This window comes from Vipera ursinii (assembly GCF_947247035.1).
Source record: "Vipera ursinii genome assembly, chromosome: 7".
In the NCBI taxonomy this organism is placed as follows: Eukaryota; Metazoa; Chordata; class Lepidosauria; order Squamata; family Viperidae; genus Vipera; species Vipera ursinii.
This window is the reverse complement of record NC_139521.1, coordinates 65,429,354-65,456,907: the sequence shown is the minus strand read 5'-3', so window position 1 is coordinate 65,456,907 and position 27,554 is coordinate 65,429,354. Positions and strand designations below refer to the sequence as shown.

At 40.7% G+C, this 27,554-nt stretch overlaps 1 protein-coding gene across 1 annotated transcript; it reads left to right on the top strand.

Annotated features, from left to right (window-relative positions):
- Nucleotides 1-27,294, top strand: LOC310643036 (uncharacterized protein; the record flags this gene model as incomplete). Its single annotated transcript, XM_083367063.1, has 7 exons — nt 1-54; nt 1,740-1,787; nt 4,668-5,579; nt 9,217-10,045; nt 10,142-10,741; nt 24,527-24,864; nt 25,552-27,294. 7 exons carry the CDS (start codon nt 1-3, stop codon nt 27,292-27,294), a joined length of 4,524 nt encoding a protein of 1,507 aa, XP_083223189.1.
- Between the last annotated feature and the right edge of the window lie 260 nt (nt 27,295-27,554).

Below are 27,554 nucleotides of genomic sequence, written 5' to 3'. Positions count from 1 at the left end.
ATGAAGAAAACAATTGTGTTTCTTTGCATTGTTGTAACAGCCTGGGCACTCCCGGTAAGTCATTTTATTGCTTCATTGAATTAATGTCAGATCTGTTCATTAGGAACGCCATAATTTATGGAGGGAAATGAATATTCTTCTACAGGAAAGTAACACAAAAGAATAATAGAGTTGGAAGGGACCTTGGAGGTCTTCTAGTCCAACTCCATGACCAAGTAGGAGACCTTGGCCTATATCATTTCAGACAAATGGCTGTACAATCTATACTTAAAAACCTCCAGTGATGGAATAGTCACAATTTCTGAAGTCAAGCCATTCCATTGATTAATTGTTCTCACTGTAAGGAAAGTTCTCCTTAGTTCTAGGTTGCTTCTCTCCTTGATTAGTTTCTGCCAGTGGTGGGATTCAGCTGGTTTGCACCACTTCAGCAGAACCGGTAGCTAATTTTTTGTTGCCCAGGCCCAGAATGGCAGGATCCACACAGAGAACTGGTTGTTCACATATTTGAACCCCACCACTGGTTTCCACCCATTGCTTCTTGTTCTGCCTTCAGGTATTTTGGAGAATAGATTGACCCCTTCTTTATGGCAATCCCTTAGATATTGGAACATTGCTATAATCTCACCCCTAGTCCTTCTGTTCATTAAACTAGACATGCCCAGTTCCTGCATTTGTTCTTTCATAGAACTGACTGTCAATATATAGGTATTCCCTTTTTGGTTTAATTCCATATCACTCATAGAATTCAGTAAAAATAGTCCATAGGATGTTGGCATATTTTAGTGCAATTCTTTGAAAATTCACTTTTAAAACTACAGTACTTTTCCTAGCATGCTTCCATTTTTCAAGTGACTTTTCTGTGGATGTTTCACTTTTGTGTGCATTTATTCAAGTTGCAAACAGCACAGTTAAATTCTGAAAATTGCAGGTTTAGAGCACCAGTTTGTCCATTTATTTATTTGCAATGAATTTTGATACTGCCCAGTCCAAAGAAGTTGTGCTAATTTGTATTTTGCTCAAGATGCAAATTGGATATTTTTGTATAAAACCTGACAACCACCCCAATCCATTGCTGTGCCTAGAGGTAGGTAAACATCCATCAGGAATATACTTAGGAGATTCCAGAATGTTGCCTGACAGTTAATTCAGCAACATGCCAAAGTTACACATGCACAATTCTGTACGTGTAAACTACAATGTGGCCCAGAATTTTCATTCTGCTCTTATGGATCACATCAATCTCTTGATGAAAATGCTCCATACTCAATTGTTATGCAATTATTTTATCATTCCACATCTGGTCAAAGAGAACATAACTCCTGTTCAGGAGGAATTAATTATTTGGTAATTTATTATTTAGTAGTGTGCTATTTATTTACTTTACTATTCATTATTGGGGGAGTGCTCCATTTTGAAAGTTGGTAATCTGTTAATCATTATCATATCAGAAAGAGTCAGAAATAAATATTCAAAGAACTGATGACAATGTGCAAAAAGTGACAAATCAAATAACTTTTCTTGGAGCAACTACAAATTAAATAGATTATTTTTATGACGTGATCACAACCGCTTTTGTTTAAGCCCTTCCTCTCCATTCTTTACCAGATTATTATGTCATATTGCATAAACTCCTGCAATGTCATTTACAAATCAAGCAGAAATATTCTGGATGTTCTGTATTGTTTATTATTTTCGGTAAACTTTAATTGCTCTTTCAATTTTTTTTTCTGATTTACAAGCTCCTTCAATATGAACAAAGGGATGTTATGAGCACTGGGGATAATAAGGTGAGTAAATTCCTATAAAAGTTTAGCATGTGTATCTGACTTAATTATACAACAAATTATACAAGAATACAATATTCAAACACATCTCACACAATGGCATATCAGTTTTCCTTTAAAATATGTTTATAGTTTATTGGTTTAGGATATTATTTCTATACTGCTTTTCTTATTGTTAAGAACTCATATATATGTGTTTTCATGCCTTTCTCCAGAATATAATTTATCAAGGAATTCATCAAATTAAAAAGAAAAAGTGTTAGCCATCCTACATTACACCGCAGATATGATTAAGAGTAGGGAAATAACAGCTTAATAAATAAGACATTTCTGTACAGTATTGAATTTATTAAAGTGGGAGTTCTGTTCCAGAAATATCTTCTATAGTTCTCACAAATCTATTACAAAGGCTGAGATAACATTCTCTGAATTTGTACTATCCTAATGAAAGGACAGTCACTTTAACAGAAAAGTGTTTTGGATTTTTTCAGTCTCAGGTATCATCTAACTAATTCATCTTGAGAAAGAAATTATCTTGGTTCTATCCTGGATAATTTACACAGTAATTCATTTGCATAATTCATCCAAATTGCAAGGTGTTTATCCTGAGATGACTGGCATAGGAGTAAGAACAAATACCAAACATTTCTTGAAGGCAAAATAGGAATTATTGTGCTATGTAAGACAGAAGAGAGACAATAAATCCTGCTCCTAATATTCACCGTATTATTTATGTCAAAAAACCCAAACGTTTGCTACCAGGATAAGGTTAGATTACTCGTTTAAAAGCCCTTGGACTTTGAGTGGTGTGCCAAGGGTGAAATGTCCAAAAGTAAACAGGACAAGTCCAGAAAATGAGTGGGACAAGGACAAACATTGTATTTGATTATAGTTATTATTATAGTTATTTCCATATCAATTTTAAATGCCTTTACATTAATTAAATGCTTAAGGTACAAACATTCTCTCTGCCTGTATATTTAATAATTGCCATCAGAACTCATGCAGTTTGGTGGCAAAGGTAGACATGGCTAGATCAAGGTTTTCAGGGACCCCCAAAGGGTTCCAATCTTGAGGGGCATAGTACCAGTATACAATAATACTGTTTTCTCCATTCACAGTAGAAATTGATTACTGTGTTATGCCTTTTCAGAGCCAAAGGTGTCCTAGCTGGGATACATCTCTCGTTTAAGAGAAGCGAATTGGGTGGGTGGGGAAAAGTCAACAAATAATGCAACTACTTTTCTGGCATTTTTCTTAGTGACAAAAATAGATGGAACAGGTGATGCTATCTTTATACCAACTGTGTCATTTTGATCTTGCACGCCTTTGAATTCTGATATTCTGTCCAGGTTTAACTTGGTACTTCCTGACAAACTAATATTTAAGGAACAGTGGTTTTCCTGTCTGTGCCACATTAAACTCCTGTTTTAGTTTCTAACCCAGGTGCCAGTATTTTGGCTTAAACCTAACAACAGCACTCTGCCCATCTGCCGTTGTCATCCTTCAGATCAAGCAAGAGAGCCCCATCAGTTGGAAGATGGGAAATCCTACTGTTTTGATCAACAGGGAGTGAACTTAACAAGAGTTTTAAAAAGCACTAAAAAGATATTATTAAAGATATTTTTCCATAAAAGCAATGTACTGATTATATTGAAGAGTAAAGAATGTGGCAGAAAGAATCAGCATAATTAATAAACTAGACCAGGGGTAGGCAACCTCGGCTCTTTTATGACTCATGGACTTCAACTCCCAGAATTCCTGAGTCAGCTGACTCAGGAATTCTGGGAGTTGAATTCCATGAGTCATAAAAGAGCCGAGGTTGCCTACCCCTGAACTAAGCTCTTAATTATAACGACTGTTGTTGATGCTTATATTTGTTATTTCAGTCTCTGCTCCCCAATATTCTTTATCTCAAACTTGTGTCCTGTTTATGGCTTTCTTTTTGTCATCTAGAGGGAATAAAAACCAGCCCAGGCTGCTTCTAATGACTTAAATAAACTTGTTTAGCCGAGACGGGGCCCTTTTGCCACAGGTTTCAATTTCAGCATCTCCCTTTTCATGGAAACTGATTACCATCCTTCTTTGCAAATCATTTTTATTTAGGAAGTCTGCCTAACTTTTGTTTTAAAATTCTTCTTCTTAAATCAACCTAGTTATGTCCTCTTGTGTTTGGTTATTATTGAGGCATACAGATAATATTAAAAAACAAGGTACTAATTTGTAAAAAAATGATCAAAACAACTTCTATTTCCTTATTGTTTCCATGTGCTACTGGTAATATGAAACCATGGCTCCGTGCTCTGAGTAAGATGGCTACTTTCTCACTGGAAAACTAAACATCCATGGGACAGCCAGATCTCAATGCCAACCCGTAAGTGGGGGATTGTCCACACCCAATTTAATAATGCCATCATGCATTTGTTAGAGTTTTGCTCAATCTGACCAAAACAAGCAAAGACAAAAGGCAATTAATTGTTCAGGTCAGTAAGTAAACAAGACCTGATTACCTTAATGACATCATGTAAGGCTCTGGGTTTTTTGATAGTATAATTTTCTACTTACCTCCTTGTGCCAGAATTGAGGTATGGCTTGTAGGTTAGGAACCTGACAATAACAGCTAGTTAGTTTATGCTCCAGGTTTAATCTTTTTACATCATTTACAAATTTTGCAAAGGTGCTGGGAGGCTCATGTGTTGCTATGTTCCTACTCAGAGCAGAAACCTGATTAACTCAGCTTTGGGATGATTCTCCAAGACACTGCTTAGGTTTTTAATGCTCCTCTGACAACCACCACTGATAGTAATGTAACACAAATTCAACCTTTAAAATGTCACACTTTTCATTTCCCTTTACTCTTCTTAATATTGCACTCCTTTATAGGATACATCAAATGCTGTTCATAATGACAACGGTGGAGAGGACCTCAGAGTTTTATTCAACAATTTAGGATATACTAGTGGAAATATTAATTGTATATATGGAAGGAGTATTGGCCCTGGCCACGAAGAATGCGAAACAGAAGTCTCTACTCCAAGTGCAGATAGAATTAATGGAACTGCTGATTTTGCTAATGTCAGTGAAAATGAAGATAGAAGATCTGAAGATCATCTGCAAATAAATGAAAACAGAGAACATATGCCTGCAGAGAAAAATGCTACTGAAATACAGGAAGTTACTTTAGAAGGTGAATATTTCAGTGATTCGAGTTATGGAAATGGGGAAGAGAATATTGATTATAGAACACCAGGAGAACTTTCTGAGAGTGACCCAAATGATAAGCAGCATGGCACTGAAGATCAAATTGATGATCAAACTGGAGAAGAGTTCAGAGACAGTAGAGGACTCCAGGGCAATCACATTCAAAGCTTTATTGACTTGGATGGACATAGATATGCAATTTATGGCCCTGGAGATAACACAGCAAATATACTGATGGGAAGTGAGGTCCATGGGGAAAGCATACAGTGGGCGTACATTGATGAAGGTGGAAGTGGTAATGGTGGAGATCCCAATGAAGAAGGTTCTAGTGATGGTTGGGGAGATGGAGCCTCAGAAAGTACAACAAACCTTGGAGAAAATGCGACGGAAACCCATAGTGATAGGAACAACATTCAGGCTTGTGTTAATGGTACAAAAATAACCAACCCAAACAATGAAGGAAAGGGTGATGCAGGCCCTGTGGATAATGAAGGTGGTTTTCAAGGTCGTGGTGATGTAAGTCCCGAAACTGAGCATGTGACCTGTCTTGAAAAGAAAAGAGATGATGGTCTGGACTCAAATGGCAATACTAAGGTGAGCTATTTATTTAATTATCCAAAAGATGTACTTCCTGTTTGTGTCTAGAAAAGATCAAACCATCATTTTACAGATGATAGTGGTGTTAGCAGCATGGTATATACAATTTTGCTGTTCTTTGCACTGCTTTCCTCAGACTGATTTTTCAGGCCTGTAAACAGTCACTAGGGATTGAGGAAGAAATAAAGAAAAGGAAAGTTTCCCCGTATGTGCTATATTTTGTAGGTTAAATTAGCTTACAATCTCAATGATTTGAAAGACATTTAACTGTTAAATTAGTTTCTCTCACCTCTGATGCTGGTCAGAAATACTGTATTCAAACTGGAAGTTCTTGATATTCATGATCTTCAGGATGTGATGGGCTGGGGATTCTGGGAAATTACCACTTTTTCTTTGCTCTGGCCTCAACCATTTCACAATACAGAATAACAGAGTTGAAAGGGACCTTAGAGGTCTTCTAGTCCAACCCTCTGCTCAAGCAGGAAATTCTATACCGTTTCAGACAAAAGGTTGTCCATTTCCTGCCTAGTTCTTCCAACCTGGCCCGTTATTAATGAATCTCTCCATGTTTGTTGTATGCGTAACTCCTAAACCTCAGCGTATAGGTGTAGGGAGTGACATATCTGTATAGGATTAGGTCTTTGACATGAGAGTAATCTACTTCTTTTCTTGCTGGAAGACTACTATAAGCTCTCAAAGCCTTTCCTGTTCAACATGGGGCTATTCTGACCACCGATTCATTCTCACACATCTTACAAGATGTAGCTAGCCCAGGGGTAGGCAACCTCGGCTCTTTTATGACTCATGGACTTCAACTCCCAGAATTCCTAAGCCAGCATGGGAGTTGAAGTCCATGAGTCATAAAAGAGCCGAGGTTGCCTACCCCTGAGCTAGCCTTTTAAACATTATGAAATAGGCTTCTATGTCCTATTCCTCTGACAACTTGGAATGTTTTATGTCTTTGGGATATCCGTAAAAAAAGTGGGATATCCAATACAAGGGGAGACCATGCAAATGGAGATGGCTTCAATTCAAGCAGTTCACTGTGTGTTCTAGAAACTTGAAAACTGAATTTCTCTCTTCTGGTGACTGTATCCCTTTAAGCAGGTCCATCAGGCCCTTAAACTCTTCCCTTCTTACCTCTATTGCACTCCTTTCGGTCCAACCAATCTTTCCTTTCTTTCTCCCTCCAAAGCAGCTCTTCTTCTTCCTCTTTAATTAATCACAGCCTTTCCTCTTGCTGCTACCTTATCAGTTCTATAATCATATTAGTACAAGTATCTGGGTCTACCCCTATTTCTGGCTAGTCTACCCTTTGTTTTGGCTTTACCACAGGTCTAGGTGGATACCTGTCTCTTATCAAGGTAAGAACTTTTTCTGAGGGAGAATCCATCATTTCTGCTTTTTCCATGTCAATGTGTTTGGTGTAGGCTCTGGTAAGAGACCTGGTTTCTGCAGTCAGAATGCTGGTTAATTCCTGCAAAGTCTGAACTCTGCAAAGGGCCCTTCCTTCTTTACAGCTCCTGTTGTGTAGCCCGGTTCTTGCAGGCATTGAGCGAGATGGAAGGTTCAAAACAGCAACATGCTTTATTGAAGGTCAGAACAGAACTGAAGCAACAAGGGAGCTGCTGTGCAGCTATTTGTACGGTTGGCCCATAGGCGGCGACCAATAGGTTTGAAGCATAGGTTTCCCACCCAAGGACCTACTTAGCCGGCTGGAGACAACCAGTCTGGGCCGGCTAGCAACCGTTACAACATACATGTGAACTAACACTTAGCAATTGAACGCAAGCAATTAGCAAGCAGTGCAACAAGAGCAAACACTTACAACATATACAAAAGGCAATACATTACAGCTCCCTTTTAAGCCAAGCTTGTTTTCTTTTCATTGTGTGTCTGTACCGAACTGCTTGAGTTTAAGCTGTCTCTACTTGTGTGGTTTCCCCCTTGTGTTGGATATCCCACTTCTTTTAATGGATATCCCACCTCTGCCATCACTTTGTCATACATTCTTTACAATACTGTATACCCAGGTCAGTGGGCCCCAAAACCCAAGAGAAACAATACAACTACACAGGTTTCTAGACAACACCCACACAAGCACTCAAAGGCTAGTACTTACTGCTCACTACTCCACTCTTCCCCAGTTCTACTACTTCTCCTTCACTACTACTGTGAGTCTTACTGCTGGAGAACAGCATCTCTTCTTATTTGTCTTAAGCTGTTTCAGGCTTTATTTCCATAAACAAACATAAACCAACTTTTCTTTCATTCCAACTTGAACATTATTACCGCAGCTGCCTATCTGTTTAGCTTTAATAGCCACTAGTTGGTGTACTGGCTAAGGAGAGGTTTTAAAGGGAGGGCAACAGCAGCCTAGATGCTGGCTATTCTGCAGGCCGTCTGCCCTTTTGCAGTGATCAAGAAACTCAACTGGTCCATTCTCAGCCTCAGAATTAGGTGATTCTGGACTAAGCACTCAGCCCAACGTATCTCACTGAGAAGGAAGTCCTGGGTATACTGGAGAAAAGGCAAGAAATAATGACTACAAAGGAGACTTGGTAATTAATTTGCATTTCAACTCAGTTACAGTCAGCACATTATCTAGGATTCCAGAAAGAAGTTCTGGTTCTTTGATAGGAAGAAAAGATGTCTGCAAATTTCAGGAGTTTGATTTGATCCAGTTTCATAAACAGATGTTTGTGTTGAGGTTGCCTCAGATTAAACTGAAAGTCTTACAACACGTTACAATGGTAGGCAAGGGTACTATGCCAAAGTATTAGGCCAAATCTAATGAAGAAGCCTTGGGGAAGAGAAGATAAACAATATGTAAGGGGCTGCCACAAATGGATGGAAACTAATCAAGGAGAGAACCAACTTAGAACTAAGGAGAAATTTCCTGACAATGAGAACAATTAACCAGTGAAACAGCTTGCCTTCAGAAGTTGTGGGTGCTCCAACACTGGAGGTTTTTAAGAAGAGATTGGACAATCATTTGTCTGAAATGGTATAGAGCAGTGGTCCCCAGTCTTTGTGGCTGGTGGCCCAGATGATGGGGGGGAGAGGGGAATTGGGCCAATGAGTGACAGGATGTCATGCGCATGTGCACACAGCCCTTGTGAGTGGTGGGCTGGCAGGCATGCGTGCAGCTCATCTTGCACAAATGGGCTGGCATGCATGCGGGTGATTGCCTGCCGTCCTGTCATTCATGTAAGTTGATCAGCATGTGCATGCCTATGCTCTAGCCAGCCACTCATGCAGCCCAATTCCAAATAGGCCAAGGACCAGTAGAGGACCCAGCCCAGGGTTTGGGAACCCCTGGTATAGGGTCTCCCGTTGAGCAGGGGTTGGACTAGTAGACCTCCAAGGTCCCTTCCAACTCTGTTATTCTGTTCTGTACTCATCACATTTATATTATTATCTCATTGTATTTTGACACATGTTGCTTTGTAAGATGTGGCTGTATTGATTCAGCCTACTAGAAATATATTTGGGCACAACAGACTGAAGCTCCATATCTACCTGCTTCAGTGATGATGATTGCATTGAAAACTTTGATTAATGTGGCTTTAAGGTTTTTAAGGTTGCCTCTTCATAGGCTTAAGTTTATGCTTTTTTTAAATTTTGTCATCAGGATACAGAGAATAACACTGCAGTTGTAAATAATAGCACTACAAGTGGTGGTAGCATGCACGATAAAGGTAAGCATATACCCGGCGATGCAACTCCCCATCATGATACCACCTGGACTCTACAGAGAAGTGATGGGGAAGGCAACAGTGGTCATGAAGACACCAGTGAAAATGAGAGCAACAGTTTGTACAGCTTCAGTGATGAATTAATGCAAGGGGATGAACCCAACCAAAGCCAAGATTCTGAAGGCTCAGAAAACAGCAGTCAGCAAGATCCCCCCAGTCAGGCCAGAGATGGGGAAAGCACATCTTTAGGAGAGGAAGAGGAGCAAAGCAGTAATGCTGGCAGTGAGCAGTCAGATAGCAAAGGTGAAGACAGTGAAAGCCAACAGGAAAGCAATGAAAGTAGCAGTCACCCAGGCAGTGATGACAGTGAGAACGGTGGCCCATCTGTCAGCAGCGAAAGTGAGAGTCAACCAGACAGCAGCCAGAGCCAGTCTGAGAGCAGCAATGAGAATGAGAGTGAACCCAAGAGCAGCAGTGAAAGTGACAATAAATCTGAAAGCAGCAGTGACATCAACAATGAATCCATGAGCAGCAGTGAGAGTGACAGTGAATCCAAGAGCAGCAGTGAGAGCGACAGTGAATCCAAGAGCAGTGAGAGTGAATCCAAGAGCAGCAGTGAGAGCGACAGTGAATCCAAGAGCAGCAGTGAGAGTAAATCCAAGAGCAGCAGTGAGAGTGACAGTGAATCCAAGAGCAGCAGTGAGAGCGACAGTGAATCCAAGAGCAGCAGTGAGAGCGGCAGTGAATCCAAGAGCAGCAGTGAAAGTGAAAGCAGCAGTGAAAGCAACAGTGAATCCAAGAGCAGCAGTGAAAGTGAAAGCAGCAGTGAAAGCGACAGTGAATCCGACAGTAGCAGTGAAGGTGACAGTGAATCTGACAGCAGCAGTGAGAGTGATAGTAGTAGCAGCAGCGAGAGCAACAGTAAATCCAAAAGAAGCAGTGAGAGTGATAGCAGTAGTAGCAGTGAGAGTGAGAGTGATAGCAGTAGTAGCAGTGAGAGTGATAGCAGTAGCAGCAGCGAGAGCAACAGTAAATCCAAACGCAGCAGTGAGAGCGATAGCAGTAGCAGCAGTGAGAGTGAGAGTGATAGCAGTAGTAGCAGTGAGAGTGATAGCAGTAGCAGCAGTGAGAGTGAGAGTAGCAGTAGTGAGAGTGAAAGTAGCAGCAGTGAAAGTGACAGCAAATCTGATAGCAGCAGTGAAAGCGAAAGCAGCAGCAGCAGTGAGAGTGATGCTGAGAGTAGCAGTGAGAATGAAGATAACAATCAAGCAGGCAGCAATGAAAATGACAGCCAATCCAACAGTGACAATGAAAGTGATTCAGCAAATCAGTCCAGCAGCGACAGTGCTGCAGATACAAGGGAGGATTCAAATGAAACTGAATCTGAAGCAAGTGAGGATAACAGCCGCAGCAGTCATTCAGACAGTGCAGCCTCCGACAGTGAATCTCTAAGTCAAGGCAGTGAGAGCAGCGATTTAACTAGCGATTACTAACCAAAGAGAAGAATGAGCAGATGAAAATACATTCACCGCAATAGCAGTAGGGATGGCAGAGATGGCAGAGGGGGGGGAATATAAAGCCTATTTGTAGAAGTCAAGTCAATAGTCCTCAACCCAGTTATCTTGAAGCTTTTCCAAAGATCAATCACACTTCAGAACAAGTGCAGTTAAGGCAAATTAATGGGCCATTAAGAGAAAATCATGTCAGGTTTTGGTAGACCTGAGCCAACAACGCTCAAAGCTTTTGTTTTTAAGTAGAACCATTTTGCTTGCCATGAATATGTAGCTTCACCTGTGGAATTTTGATTGTCAGTAAATAGGAAATAAAATTAAAACTCAGGTTCAGTTCTTGATATTACATATCTGCTCTTAAAAGGGTGGGCTTGGTTTACATAAGCATACTTATTATTTGATTGCAACATGAAGTGATGACTTGCAAGCGTGAATGAGCCTTTACTGATATATCTCCACATTGAACAACCCAGTGTGGATCTGATTTATTTGTTTGTTTAGTATTACGGTTCCAACATCACATGTTTAACTCTACATATTCCCCCTGTGTAAACTGTAAAATAAATTATTATTTTTCATGATGTCTCAGGAATATTTCTTAGGAATGGCTCACCCAATTTTTATTTTCTGATTCAAAATAGAAAAAGAAAGCTCATAAGCTGCATACACGTATCTTTGGGCAGACGCTATAATGTTTTCTCTGCATCCGGATTTTTATCCTAAATAGAATTTGTCAGGGGAAACTCTGATACAAACATCACTTAGTTTCCACAAAGAGCTTTGATTACATAAAGGTCCTGCTTTAGCAATAGCAATAGCACTTATATACTGCTTCGTAGTGCTTTTACAGCCCTCTCTAAGTGATTTACAGAGTCTGCATATTGTCCCCAACAATCTGGGTCCTCATTTTACCTACCTCAGAAGGATGGAAGACCAACTCAATCTTCAACCCATCAGGATCAAACTCCTGGCAGTGAGCAGTGAGTTAGCATGCAATACTGCATAATCTTTTATTTGTAAGTCTTCTTGAGTTCCTCTTTTTCTTAAGATAAACTCTTATGAAAAGAAAAAGGAAAGAAAAAGCTGACAAATGCCTTTTGCCTGAAGATCCTCAAACTTGTGCTACATAGTCCCTTTGTTTACAAGGAACATTTTCAAGTTACAATTAAATTCAGACATTGTTTCATTTGAGCAGGGGGAGAGGGCAGTTTGCTTACTTTGCTTTTCAATATAGGTTTAACTAATATTGTATTTAAGGGACGTGGTGAGTCAGTGGGTTAGGACACTGAGCTTGTCGATCAGATGGTCGGCAGTTTGGCGGGTTGAATCCCGAGTGCTGCATAACAGAGTGAGCGCCTGTTACTAGTCCCAGCTTCTGCCAACCTAGCAGTTCGAAAGCACGTAAAAATGCAAGTAGAAAAATAGGGACCACTACGGTGGGAAGGTAACAGCGTTCCGTGCGCCTTTGGCGTCTAGTCATGCTGGCCACATGACCACGGAGTTGTCCTCGGACAAGCGCTGGCTCTTCGGCTTTGAAACGGAGATGAGCACCGGCCCCTAGAGTCAGAAATGACTAGCATGCATGTGCGGGGCAACCTTTACCTTTACCAAATATTGTATTTTGCATTAAACTTAAATATTTCATCTCTGAATTACACAATATTCACAAATTGGAAAAAATATATAAAAAATGTTGTTGTTAGTTGCGAAGTCGTGTCCGACCCATCGCGACCCTATGGACAACGTTCCTCCAGGCTTTCCTGTCCTCTACCATCTTCTGGAGTCCATTTAAGCTCACGCCTACTGCTTCACTAACTCCATCCAGCCACCTCATTCTCTGTCGTCCCCTTCTTTTCTTGCCCTCAATCTTTCCCAGCATTAGGCTCTTCTCCAGTGAGTCCTTCCTTCTCATTAGGTGGCCAAAGTATTTGAGTTTTAGCTTCAGGATCTGGCCTTCGAAAGAGCAGTCAGGGTTGATCTCCTCTAGGACTGACCGGTTTGATCACCTTGCAGTCCAAGGGACTCGCAGGAGTCTTCTCCAGCACCATAGTTCAAAGGCCTCAATTCTTTGGCGCTCAGCCTTTCTTATGGTCCAACTTTCACTGCCATACATTGCAACTGGGAAGACCATAGCCTTGACTATACGCACTTTTGTTGACAGGGTGATGTCTCTGCTTTTTAGTGTGCTGTCTAGATTTGCCATGGCTTTCCTCCCAGGAGCAAGCGTCTTTTAATTTCTTGACTACAGTCCCCATCTGCAGTGATCTTGGAGCCCAGGAAAATAAAATCTGTCACTACCTCCATTTCTTCCCCATCTATTTGCCAGGAATTGAGAGGGCCGGATGCCATGATCTTGGTTTTCTTAATGTTTAGTTTCAACCCAACTTTTGCATTCTCCTTCACTCGCAACAAGAGACTCTTCAGTTCCTCTTCACTTTCTGCCATTAGAGTGGTATCATCTGCATATCTTAGGTTGTTGATATTTCTTCCGGCAATCTTAATTCCAACTTTTGATTCATCTAGCCCTGCCTTTCTCATGATGTGCTCTGCATATAAGTTAAATATAAGTTAAATACACATAGAGAAATATCAACCCCAAATGAAAGTAACGTTAAAAGGGTTTTGTCTGGTAAAAAATGCATGTTGGGCAATGTTATATAGAAAAATACAAATATTTAAAATAATGCTTAATATAGGCATAGAATGAACCACATTTTCAATTAAAAAATATAGTCTGGGAGAAATCAAACTATCAATTTTTAGATAGAGAAACTTAGATTGGCAAATTTGATTATCTGTAATCAGTCTCAAAAACACCTAGTTTGGAATTGGATTTTCCAAAACTGACATCCTGCAGCAAAGACATTTTATTTCATTCAAGAATCTTTCCAATTATTATTTATTGTTAGATTCCCCAACCCCTGGGCCATGAACCAATATGGGCAGTGACATGTTATGAACCGGGCAGCACAAGTGAGTGACGTTTCATATGCGCATGCACAGATGTATGTAGCATGCAAAACTATGCCCACCCATGCCTAGTCCATCGAAATTTTTTTTCCACCGAACCAGTCCCTGGTGCCCAAAAGGTTGGGGGCCACTGTTTTTTTTCTGTTTATTATTCCATGATTTGCCATTTCTTTTTAGAACTGCAGAGCTGACCTGAAATTGATATTACATATAAGGAATGGTTGCTGGAATTAGGTATGTCTAGTTTAATGAAGAGAAGTATGAGGGGTGAAATGATAGCAGTGTTCCAATATCTCAGGGGTTGCCACAAAGAAGAGGGAGTTAAGCTATTCTCCAAAGCATCTGAAGGCAGGACAAGAAGCAATGGTTGGAAACTAACCAAAGAGAGAAGCAACCTAGAACTAAGGAGAAATTTCCTGACCATTAGAACAATTAATCAATGGAACAACCTGCCTCCAGAAGCTGTGAATCCACCAACACTGGAAGTTTTTAAGAAGAGACTGGACAGCCATTTGTCTGAAATGGTATAGGGTTTCCTGCCTGAGCAGGGGGTTGGACTAGATGACCTCCAAGGTCCCTTCCAACTTTTATTATTATTATTAATGATTGTGGGAGGCAGAGGAAATGTTTCAAAAGGAATGTTCTTCATAGCACCATAAGCCACAGATACAAAATATTTCTGAAACTCTGACCTAGCTAAAATATAGTTCCAGATGCTACTGCATAAAGAAGTGTCTGGAAAATTCATTATAAAGAAAAAAAAGATTCAACAGTCTGTGTCTGAGCACCACATTAAGATACGAAAAATATATTTTAAGAGCATTTGTTCTTTTTATATTCTGAACCTCATAATTATCAGAACAGGGTAAACATACAACTGCGGAAATGAGTCTGCTCTCCTTGGCATGCAAACCCATGCAATAAACCTCTTTTATTTATCAGAGTAGACCTACAATGGGTACAATATGTAAACTGCAACTTTGAAGAAATCTTGATACTATGTATAAATCACACGGGTGCCAATTCCATGATGAAATGTGATTTGAAATTGGCTGTAACCTGACCTTCTAAACAAGTAATTCACCCAATTGTGACTTATTCAACAAGCCATAATTAAAACATGGTTCAGCATCTGTAAACCCAGTCTTGTTCAACGAACCACAATAAGTTGTGATCACATAGATGATTAAGCCATAAATAAGATATGCTAGTTGGATTCATACAACTTGCAAGCTAACATCAAGCAATCCACAATATGACATAGAATATGCAAACATGGTTAACTTCTTACCATATTAGGCATGTGTCCATTTTCTCCTGCAATAATCCCTCATATCATCTCTCATGCTCTGCCCTTCAAAAACTGGAAATACTAAGATTTGAATCAAGCCTATTTATCATGCCAAGCACGGTTCAATTACCAAGCTGCAGTTCCACCTTATAGCAGAATTTGTCTAATAAACAATATTTTTAATATCCCCTTCTTAAATTAAACAAAATTAAATTTTAACATGCCCTTCTTAAATTAAACTGTAGGCAACTCACAATCCAAGGATGAAAGCAATAATTACCAATAATGAAACAATGAAATATATACAATATGCTGATGATACCCAGCTTTTCATCTCCACTCCGAACCAACCCAGTGATGACGTGATGTCCCGTTGCCTGGAAGTAGTACAAATCTGGATGGGGAAGAACAGGCTCCAGCTCAAACCGGCCAAGACCGAGTGGCTCTACGTGTCGGCATCTCATGTTGTCCAAGATTTACCATCTTTGGTTATGGGGGAAGAGGTGTTGCCTCCCGTCAATAGGGCACGCAACTTAGGCATCCTCCTGGATGCACGACTCGACTTACATCATCATATAGGAGCCGTGGCCAGGGGGGCATTTGCCCAGGTTCGCCTGGTGCGCCAGTTGCGCCCCTATCTGGACTGAGATGCCTTACGTACAGTCACTCATACACTCGTTACCTCCCATATAGATTACTGTAACGCTCTCTACATGGGGCTGCCCTTGAAGACCACCAGGAGGCTTCGGCTGGTGCAGAATGCGGCCGCGTGGGTTGTGATGGGAGCATCCCGATACTCCCATATTACACCCCTCCTGTGTGAGCTGCATTGGTTGCCGGTTGTCCTCCGGGTGAGGTTCAAAGTGCTGGTTCTTACCTATAAAGCCCTACATGGCTTAGGTCCGGGATACTTACAGGACCATCTGCTGCCAGGAATGACTTCCCTCCGCCCTGTGCGCTCACACAGAGAGGGTCTCCTTAGGGTGCCGTCGGCCAGACAATGTTGGCTGGCGACCCCCAGGGGGAGGGCCTTCTCTGTTGCGGCGCCTGCCCTTTGGAATCAGCTCCCCCGAGAACTTCGGATGGCCCCAGATCTCCCGTCCTTTTGTCGCGACCTAAAGACGTATCTTTTCCAACTGGCCGACCTGGACTGAGGATGGGGTTTTTTAAAATAATTTTATTGGTTTTAGTAATTAATTATGGGGCTTTGTAATTTAATTCTTTTTTTAATATTTGTATTAGTGTTTTTTATAGCTGTTTTATTGTTGTGAGCCGCCCTGAGTCCTTCGGGAGATAGGGCGGCATATAAGTCCCATAAATAAAATAAATAAATAAATACCAACTATGAAAACAGTAAGACAAAAAAGGAAAAAAAAGATCTGGCAGCACAACTAAACTTCAACCTATTACAGTGGTGGGATTCAGCCATTTCGCACCAGTTTGGCAGAACCGGTAGCTAATTTTTTTGTTGCCCAGGCCCAGAATGGACTTCCGGAAGTGGCATCCACACCAAGAACCGGTTGCTCGCCTATTTGAATCCCACCACTGCCTTATTAGAACCAACAGTTAATAAAAATGGATTAAAAAAAAACAACAACAACAACAAGAAGCATAATGGAGAAGGACTTTTAAATCGCAAGCTGCCCAAACAGAAACCACTTCCAGTTTGGGAGGTGATATCTTTTCTGAAGACTATTAGTGATTTTTTTTTTTAAATGGAAGCTTGTCCCCATAATGTATCAGAAAACCTGGCTTTTCAAATGAGTTTGGGAGAAGCCCTTCCTGGAAGCTATTCCTAACATTCTTTGTGGGTGTTACAAGGAAGTGGCTGAGCTATGCGTGGGGAATTAAGGAAACTGCTTGTTCCTTTCACAGTTCCCCTACTTGGTTAAGTACCTTTCTGCCTCAGTTCCTCATGTCTCACTAACAGGATGTGGCCAGGTTTTATTTCAGTCCAGCAGTTGGTGGTGTCAGGCTTCTCTGTAACCATGGGCAAACCTTCTAGGAAGGGTCTTGTCGTATTTGCATCGGTTCATTCCTTTCTGTCCTATTTCCATATTAAATCTTTACTTTTTAACATTTTTTTTAAATTTTAAACATAGCTAAAAATACACATCAACAGCGGGAGACATTCAACGTTTGATAACATATCTCATTCAGCCGTAAAAGTGGGATTGCATCAGTTTTATTCCTGAAGCTTCTTACTACAATACTTTTGTTGTTGTTAGCTACGAAGTCGTGTCTGACCCATCGCGACCCCATGGACAACGTTCCTCCAGGCCTTCCTGTCCTCTACCATCTTCTGGAGTCCATTTAGGCTCACACCTACTGCTTCAGTGACTCCATCCAGCCACCTCATTCTCTGTCGTCCCCTTCTTTTCTTGCCCTCAACCTTTCCCAGCATTAGGCTCTTCTCCAGTGAATCCTTCCTTCTCATTAGGTGGCCAAAGTATTTGAGTTTCAACTTCAGGAGCTGGCCTTCTAAAGAGCAGTCAGGGTTGATCTTTACTGTACACTTATTAACTTAAGAAAGAATGTTTTGGGAATGTAGGAGACCAATGAGAATAAAGATCACTTTAACGTATATCAGTTACCTTTCTCCATCTATGACTTCAAGATATCTCCATGTTCCCACCGACACCCTGAAAATTCTGGGGCCTGTAATTTGACAACTTTCAAATACTCCTGTAGTTTAAAAAATAATTCATTAGTGAGTGGGTTTCTTCAGTTGTAGATTTATTTCCAAATACAGGTAATCCACAACTTACAATAGTTCATTTAATTAATTAATTTAATTTTAATTCCATTTATATCCCGCCCTTCTCCGAAGACTCAGGGCAGCTTACAAGCTTAGCAGTAGTGACCATTCAAAGTTACAATGGCACTGATCTCCATGGTCACCTGGTCCAAATTCAGATGCTTGGCAATGGACTCATATTTATGACCTTCTGTCAAGAACGTCAATGGGGGAAGCCAGATTCACTGAACAACCGTGTTACTAACTTAACTGCAGTGATTCACTTAACAGCTGTGGCAAGAGAAGTCGTAAAATGGGACAAAATTAATTTAACAACTGTCTTGCTTAGCAACAATTGTAGTCGTAAATTGAGAACTATCTGTATTATTCAGAGCCACTCAATATGTCTCCTCTATGTTAAAAAGATAAGCTACTTTTTGGAGTAAGCCATAAAGCCAGATTTTCAAAATAGCTCGAGTCGTCAGCAACAAAAACAGCTGCAATACAATCAGGTAAAATCCCACCTGAAGTTCCCACTTCTCCATATCTGTCTACAGCAAACATACAGCTTTATGGCATTAATGCCATAAAGGGAAAATCAGCAGTTGCCTTTTAATTGAAAAGATATTCCAAGCATCTTCCTACTAGTCTCCAAAGCGCCCAAAGGCAGGACAAGAAGCAACGGATGGAAACTAGTCAAGGAGAGAAGCAACCTAGAACTAAGGAGAAACTTCCTGACAGTTAGAACAATTAACCAGTGGAACAACCTGCCTCCAGAAGCGGTGAATGCTCCAACACTGGAAGTTTTTAAGAAGAGACTGGGCAGCCATTTGTCCAAAATGGTATAGGGTTTCCTGCCTGAGCAGGGGGTTGGACTAGATGACCTCCAAGGTCCCTTCCAACTTTATTATTATTATTATTACTTAATGGCTGTCAAGCCAGAAGACAAGATAGCCTTCAAATAATGTTATTGAAAGCAGCTCTTGAGACAAACCAATTGTTTGTACATCACTTATGTTAGCAAGAAGCATCCTTCTTTCAGGTATGAGAGCACCCTGGCTGTACACAAGGGTGACATTGCAATTGTTTATAGTCATAAACCTGCCTTCAGATTTATGGTGAAACACCATAATTTTAGAAATCCAAATGAACCCTTAGTGAGATCTCTCATTAAAAAAAAAAGACAGTCTAGTAGTCATTTTGAGAACCACAGCTTATTTTTAGGAAAACTATCCTGGGGGCCGAAGGGAAGCGTAGGAGGCTAGATGGATGGTGACAAGTGATGACATCACCCTCTTTCCCAAGACAGCTGATTGGTCCTCTCTTTACTGCGGCAGAGTTTAAATTCATGCACTGTCATAGAGGATACTAATTCCTGGGATTTGAAAATAAGATTCTTTTTTTTTGATGCTGTAGGGGAGTTATTTTTTTTCTTAAGACAAGGACTTTCTGGATTGGGCCATTGGAATAAGCAAAGGTAAAAGCAAAGGTAAAAAAATAATAATTCTCTTTTTTGTTCTGAAATTGTTAAGAATGAAAAAACTAATGCAGAAAACAGCTGCTGATATGTAATGGGAGTGAGAGAAATTAGAGAATAAGTAGATCGTTCTTAACTGTAAAAGCCTATACACCTTAAAATCGGCTTATTTCATCTTTCAAATGTGATAGCATGTAAAAGTCTAGAATGAGAACCTTAAAGGAAGGTACTCTTAAAAAGTAAGATTCTAAAAAATATTTTAATAATTAATAATTAAAACATCTATTATATATTTTTTTGAAAAACCGAAATGAAATTTTAATGAGTGTAAATAGAGCAAATAAATTTTGAATGTAAACAAATTTCACCTTTGTGACTAAGATTTATTCACAATAAATAAGATTTGTTTAGATTTAATTAATAACTGTGGAACTATTTCTCTACAAGAAATAAGTGATTTTCAAAAGCAGGAAAATTTATTCCTAAATATCAATCAATGGGACAAGGGGAAAACTTGCAGATTTCTTAATTTTAGTTGGGACAAAATTCAAGCTACCAAAAACATTCTGAGTTGTTGTGGTTGTATATGTTCTGTGGAAGGAAAGGGCGGGTCTAATTTATGGCACCAGGATGCATATAAACAGACAACCATTAAACATTGCTCTCAATACACTATGAAAAGTATATATAAACTTATATACATAACAAACATTTATGATAGTCTTTTCTCTGTTGACCTAGTGATCAGTATTCTGACACATTTTCTACGTCTATGGGAGCAAATTTCAAATTTCCTCACAGATGTATTTTCAACATCTGTAGTCACAGTCATTTGCACTTTCTGCCTATTTTTTTCTAACAGCTGTTTGTTTGTTTTTTAAAAAAGGACAACTTTCCCAATTCACAAATGATGATCTGGGAAGAAAAGTCTTTGTCTTCCTATAGTAAATATGGTACATCTGATCAGACGTTGTTTCTGAAAATTGTGTCTTGGAAAGCTAGTTTTGGCAGCCTATCCTATTTACTTATGCCATCCTATCAATAGCCTTTTTGCTCTGAATCAGCTAAGATATACCTCAACATAATAAAAAAGAAAGCAATAATCTGAGATCCTTTCCAGTGCTATAAACGATAGCTGATTTGGGAATGTATCTTTTATTGTTACAGACATTGTAAAATAAAAAATGAAGATAACTGGTCTATTGCTCATCTCATTATGGAGTTTCTCCTGGGCTCGTCCTGTAAGTAGTTTTTAACATTTTAGCGTGACTCAAAATATTCTTCCAAAAGCTTGAAATGACATTTGACCCTCTAAGCCGAATATCCTTTTAAGAGATTGATTGACTGGTAACATTTGTACAGCCACTCTTTTAAAAAGCAGGTTCTGAGTAGCCCATAACCTATAAAGCCCTAAATGGCTTGGGTCCGGGTTATCTGAGGGAACACCTGCTTCCGGCATCAAGCTCCCTTCGTCCCGTGCTCTCCCACAGGGAGGGCCTTCTCAGGATACCGCCGGTTAAGGAATGCCGGCGGGTTATTCCCAGGGGAAGAGCGTTCTCTGTGGGCACGCCTGCCCTTTGGAATGATTTACCTGCGGAACTCCGGACCGCCCCCGATCTGTGTTCATTTCGCCGGGACCTGAAAACCTGGCTTTTTGATCTATCTGGCCTGGACTGAAGGGGTTTTAGCTTTTTAAACATTGTTTTAATTGTTGGGCTTAATTAATTTAATTTATTTTAATTTATATTATCTTTTATATTGTATTTTATGCTGCCCTGTAAACCGCCCTGAGTCCTTCGGGAATAGGGCGGTATAGAAATTTAATTAAAAATAATAATAATAGATGTACAGTAAAAATATTTATTCCCCCTTCTAATATTTTCAGGTATCTAGACATCCAGGTGCACACCATAGCAACTCCAAAGAACACTGGGTAAGGAAATCAACTTCAATATTTGTTTTCAAACTGAGATTATTTAAGAAATTGTAGTTAATAACTTCTGTGCAAAATCAGAGGGTAAACAGGTGTGGGGCTGCTGAAAGAACTGTATTTAAATAGGAGACAGGTGGTGGTGTATCCCTCCCCCTCTGTTGAGGGAGGGCTCTTCAGTTTTCATGTGTACTTTAACGAAGAGAAGGGCGAGGGGTGACATGATAGCAGTGTTCCAATATCTCAGGGGCTGCCCCAAAGAAGAGGGAGTCAAGCTATTCTCCAAAGCACCTGAAGGCAGGACAAGAAGCAATGGATGGAAACTAGTCAAGGAGAGAAGCAACCTAGAACTAAGGAGAAACTTCCTGACAGTTAGAACAATTAACCAGTGGAACAATCTGCCTCCAGAAGCGGTGAATGCTCCAACACTGGAAGTTTTTAAGAAGAGACTGGACAGCCATTTGCCTGAAATGGTATAGGGCAGGGGTGTCAAACTCAATTTCATTTCCATTTGCCCTCGGGGGCCGGGTGGGTATGGCCTGGGTGGGTGTGGCCTACTGGGTGGGCGTGGCTAGAGTGTGTATGGCCTACTGGGTGGACATGGCCAGCTCTACATAGTTCGCATCAAGGATGCCTATGGGGTCCTGTGCAGGAGTGGGACAGATCTGGGGGTCTCTGGCAGAAGGAGGGTCTCTGGGCCAGGGCCAAGGCAGCGGGGGCCGTTCCCTCACTGTTTCCAGGATGGCTTCGCGGGCCGCATGAAACCACTTCACGGGCCGGATCTGGCCCCCGGGCCTTGTTTTTGACATGTCTGGTATAGGGTTTCCTGCCTGAGCAAGGGGTTGGACTAGATAACCTCCAAGGTCTCTTCCAACTTATTATTATTATTATAGTTTTAACATAGATAACTTCATTGACATCCCCCCGTCTATGTTAGAATTGCCCTCCCTCAACAGAGAGGGAGAAATACAACACAACCTGTCTCCTGTCAACAACACAGTCCTTTCAGCAGTCCCAAGAAAATTCCATTCAAGTGACCCTGAGATACGGATAAACCCCCAAATGGCCTCAACAACTCTCAGAAAGTTAACAACTGATCCTCAGACTGACTGCAAAGAATATAAATCCTTCCATTTCCCTTCCAGTCAGTTAGAAATGAAGAAGCTTCTTGGATGAGAGGTGAACTATTTTCAGAGAAAAAAACCAAGAAAGACCAGTTGCCTTTTGGGACAATCATGACCTGATGGTTGAAAATCTCCATAGACGACTCTTCATATCCCTTATTCTTTCCTGTCTACTTTCAGCTATTCTTCCTATGCTGACTCACAATTTTTTCTCTCTCCTTCACCTATTGTCTTGGGCTTTCTTGCTCACTCTGTCTCATTCTATTGCTCACTTGATCTACCTCTTGCTTATCACTTATCTGCTCCATTGCTTGTTCCCTCATTCATTCAGTCTGTCACCTGCTCTGCTATTTCCTTGGTTGCTCACTCCACTGCTGACATCTCACCCATCCTCTCTCTTACACAACAACCCATCCTCTCCTGTCATGCAGCCTTACCTTGCTTTCTCTTTTTTTTTAAAGCTGCAGTGGGGGCTTCTGACACAGGGAGTGGACTTTCCTACTTCTGAGAGTTCATCTAACCCATGTAAATTTTGCCTCTTGAGGTGACATCTGCATCCATCCTTCTGGCTATCCAGAAGGGCCTTAAAACCTGGTTCTGCCAGTTGGCCTGGGCCAACTATGCGGGAGGTGATGAATTGAGTGAGAGAAAATCCATACTGTTCGTGCTCTTGATTTTAACCTTTTTGTTTAACTGTTGTTAATTTTAATGCTTTCAATGTTTGTATATCTATTTTTTATGCTATTGTAAGCTGCCCAGGGTCACTCAAGATAGTGAGCTAGGTGGCAAATTAATTAATTAATGAATTCAGAACTCTTATAGTGCCTAACTAGTTCTTCTTGTGAGCTCAGCCAAGTGGACATGGAGGGAAGTTGTTAAATAATCCTCACCTCCTATCTCCCAGCTCACAGACTGCAAGTTGTAGTAATGAGACTAACATGCAGAGTCAGTGAGGTGGACTTGTTCTTCATGAGGGCTGCATTGCAAATTCAATGGATTGTGGTGTGCCAAGATTCTGAATCAGCCTTAAAGATACTATGGATATATTCACTCCTATTGTAAGCAAGTGATGCAGTGATCACTGCAGGTGGGGACTGTAGCCAAGAAATTAAAAGACGCTTGCTCCTTGGGAGGAAAGCCATGGCAAATCTAGACAGCACACTAAAAAGCAGAGATATCACCCTGTCAACAAAAGTGTGTATAGTCAAGGCTATGGTCTTCCCAGTTGCAATGTATGGCAATGAAAGTTGGACCATAAAAAAGGCTGAGCACCAAAGAATTGAGGCCTTTGAACTGTGGTGCTGGAGAAGACTCCTGCGAGTCCCTTGGACTGCAAGGCGATCAAACTGGTCAGTCCTAGAGGAGATGAACCCTGCCTGCTCTTTCGAAGGCCAGATCCTGAAGCTAAAACTCAAATACTTTGGCCACCTAATGAGAAGGAAGGACTCACCGGAGAAGAGCCTAATGCTGGGAAAGATTTTTTTTAAAATCCCATTTATATCACGCCCTTCTCCGAAGACTCAGGGCGGCTTACAATCTAAGCACAAATCAATGTGCTTAGCAATAGCCTTCATTCTATGTATATGCCTGCTTATTAGGGCTTTTGCCCCCCCCCCAGCGGCATTATTACAGTCAGCTTATTGGCCCCAACAATCTGGGTCCTCATTTTACCTACCTCGGAAGGATGGAAGGCTGAGTCAACCTTGAGCCTGGTGGGATGCGAACCTGCACTAATTGCAGGCAGCTGGTGTTACTTAAGGAGGCATTAGCCCACTGCTCCACCAAGGCTCTTGAGGGCAATAGAAGAAGGGGACGACAGAGAATGAGGTGGCTGGATGGAGTCACTGAAGCAGTAGGCGTGAGCTTAAATGGACTCCAGAAGATGGTAGAGGACAGGAAGGCCTGGAGGAATGTTGTCCATAGGGTCGTGATGGGTCGGACACGACTTCGCAGCTAACAACAACAACAATTGTAAGCAATGAGATAAGATTCTTTACATAAAAAAGGTGATGAAATCTCCTTTCTGAGTTCTGTCTTGCCAGCAGAACATCATCAGGTGGGGTATATTCCTTGAAACATCTGATAATTCAATTGCTCTTGGGAATGACAATAAGATTATCTTGTTCCTATATTATCATATGAATATGTACAAGATATATCTAGCAATGCATCCTCTTATTTCCATTTCTTGGATAGTCTATTTCAGTTGAAGAAGGCTTGAACAAAAGAGCTGATTCCACAGATCTTAGCAATGAAGATGCTGGAAACAGACTAAGCTCAAGCACAGAAGACAGAAGAAGAGATCTCGGTGACAGCAGCTGTGAAAGTTGTGAAAGCAACAGCTTCACCAAGGAGGTTTCCAGCAGTAGCCTTGAGAGCTTTTCAGAAGCTCACGAATGGAGCACTCAAGACAATGAAGAGAGAGGTTATTTTGGACATCAGATGATCCATAGGAAAAGGGCAGACAACAAGGATTCCCACTATCACCGAAAGGAAATAAATAAGGAGAGCTCTGTTGACGAATCTGCTGGCAGAATGTCACTGGTAGGTCTTAAAAAACATTCTTGTATAAGCAGTGAAGTGCAATGGATGGAATTATTTTGACATTAGAAAAAAAATAATTAGGAAGCTAAGAATAGTCAATATTTAGTGATTCAAAATGCAATTAATTTAGGGCAGGGGTGTCAAACTGCTGGCCTGTAGGCTGGATGTGTCATGGAGAAACCGCGCCCACCCAATTGCTGGCAATGGAAAAAAAGTTGCGATACGTCGCAACACGTCATGTGACGTTGCGACTTTGACACTCCTGATTTAGGGCATAGGGAAGGAGACCAAAGGTATATGAAAAACTATAAGAAGGTGTGTGCCTATTTTTTGACATTATGATTTGTGAAAGATTTTAGAGTTGCAAAATGAATTTCAAGGGGCACCATGGATGATATAAGTGGAAGTGGCTGCCAGCTATTCAGAAACAAAAATAATAGTGTAAATATAAATTATTAAATATGCAGTGTTATTATTATGATTATAAATCATAAATTTTATGCCATCGTTTTAGGAAGGCCCTTCAGTAAAATAGGAAATAATGTTCTATACTTTAAAAATGCAGCTATGAGATGCACTTTTGTGAATGAAGCTGAGTAGAAGCCAGAGCTACAATTATTCTATGAAGCCTATAAAGTCTTATAATGAGCCTATGTTGTTTTTCCCTTTATTTGTCTTGTCGCACAGGAGGACCGAAGTGACGGCCATCTTTTGGGGGCTAACAAAGAATCCAAAGAACAGTTTGATGTCGAGAATGATGGCATGGTTTATACCCCAGAACAAGTCCTTTATACTTTCGTGGAGAAAGGGGGAAGTGATCTAACAGCTGAAGAAGAAACCAGTGGTGATGACTCTTTAGATGGAAATAATGATAAAGACCCTGGGTACACTAAATCTCCAAGTGAGGCAGATGCTCTGCGACCTCCAGCAACTCATGGAGAACAAGATGGTGGTCATACCGGAGGCCGACATTCTGATGATAGTAGCAGCAGTAGCAGTAGCAGCAGTGAAAGCAGAAACCTTGAGAAAGAGGACAACTACATTATTGATTATGGCAGAAGGCATGGAGGTGATAGTTACAGTAGCAGCCAAGAGGACAGATATGATTTTCAAAGTGAAGAAATGCAAGGAGATGAGCCAAGGACTTTTGAGAGCCATGACAGTGATTCCCGCATGCTTCCTGAGGCTATTCGTTCAAAAGAAAGCAGCCAGGAAATCCATAGCAATAGCAAAACAGTAGAACATTTTGAAAGAAAAGCATACCATTATGTTGATGGTGATTCGGATGAAGATAACAGCCCTGAATATGAACAGAACAAATCCTTGAAAGAAGATGATGATAATTCTGAAGTAGACAGCCAACTTGTGGAAGATATTAGTCAATCAATAGAAAATGTTTCCAGTCAATCCAGGGAAGATGAAACCAGTCATTCTGGGAAGTCTGTAGAGAGCTCAAGCAGGGGACAATCTAGAGAGAACCTCAACAGCCATTCTAGAGAAGATATGCATAGCCAATCCAGAGAAGATGTTAAGCACGCCCGCTCCAGGGAGCATGATAAGCACAGCCAATCCAGAGAAGATGATAAGCACAGCCAGTCCAGAGAAGATGATAAGAAGAGCCAGTCCAGAGAAGATGATAAGCACAGCCAGTCCAGAGAAGATGATAAGCACAGTTGGTCCAAAGAAGATGCAATCAGAGGGCATAGTCAGAGCCAGTCTAAAGAGAACATGAGCAGCCATTCCAGAGAAGACAAACATAGCCCACCACAGGAAGATGATGTTCATAGTCAGTCCAGAGAACTCTCTAGACAATCAAGAGAGAATGAAAACACAGTATCTGAAGAACATGTAAAGAGTGACTCCACTGAAGATACCAGAAACTCCCAAGAAAAAGTTCTGCAAAAGTCTAAAGAGACAGAAGAGGAATCAAACGAGCACAGTCCTAGCAAATCTCAGGAGAGTCACTCTGTGGAAAAATCAGGAAGCATGCCACCAAGAGCTGCTGAATCCAGAGAATTCAAGTGGCACCAGAGCAGATCAAGTGAGAAGAGCTCTTCTATGGAAGAGAGCGAAGAGTCAGCTGAAGACACAAAAGAATCCATTGAGGATGACAGCAAATTGTCTCAAAGTGCATCATCTGAGAGTAGCAAAGTATCTGAAGAAAGTGCCAGCAGTGATGACAGTAATTCAAATGAAGGGAACGATCAGCAGAGTAGATCAGCAGAATCCAGTGAATCCACAGAGGAAGTCAGTCGTTCTGTTGAAAGACCCAGTCAATCCAGAGAGGATACTATGAGCCAATCTGACAGCATGGAAGACAACAGTTGGTCAAGAAGCAAGGAGCTTGAGAGTCGAAAACTAATGCTTGACTTTTACCATAACAAACCTTTTAGTGATTATGATGATAATGATTGCCAGGATGGGTATTAATTTAATGCATGAAAAACAAAGAAACCCAACTTTGTTCAGTAGTTGGAGGTCAGGATTCTTTCTTTTAATTTATTTAATTGTTTTAGGAATGTGAAAGTTGCCAGGTAGTAATGGTAATTCTAGAGTCTCCAATGAAGCACAAATGCACCTGAGAAATGTCAAAGATGAAATCAGTTTCTGCAAGATTTGATGTGCTTTGATGGCTGTGGAATTAAGTTCAAAGGGAAACATGAATTAAAGCTGGGTTATAATTCTCAGAA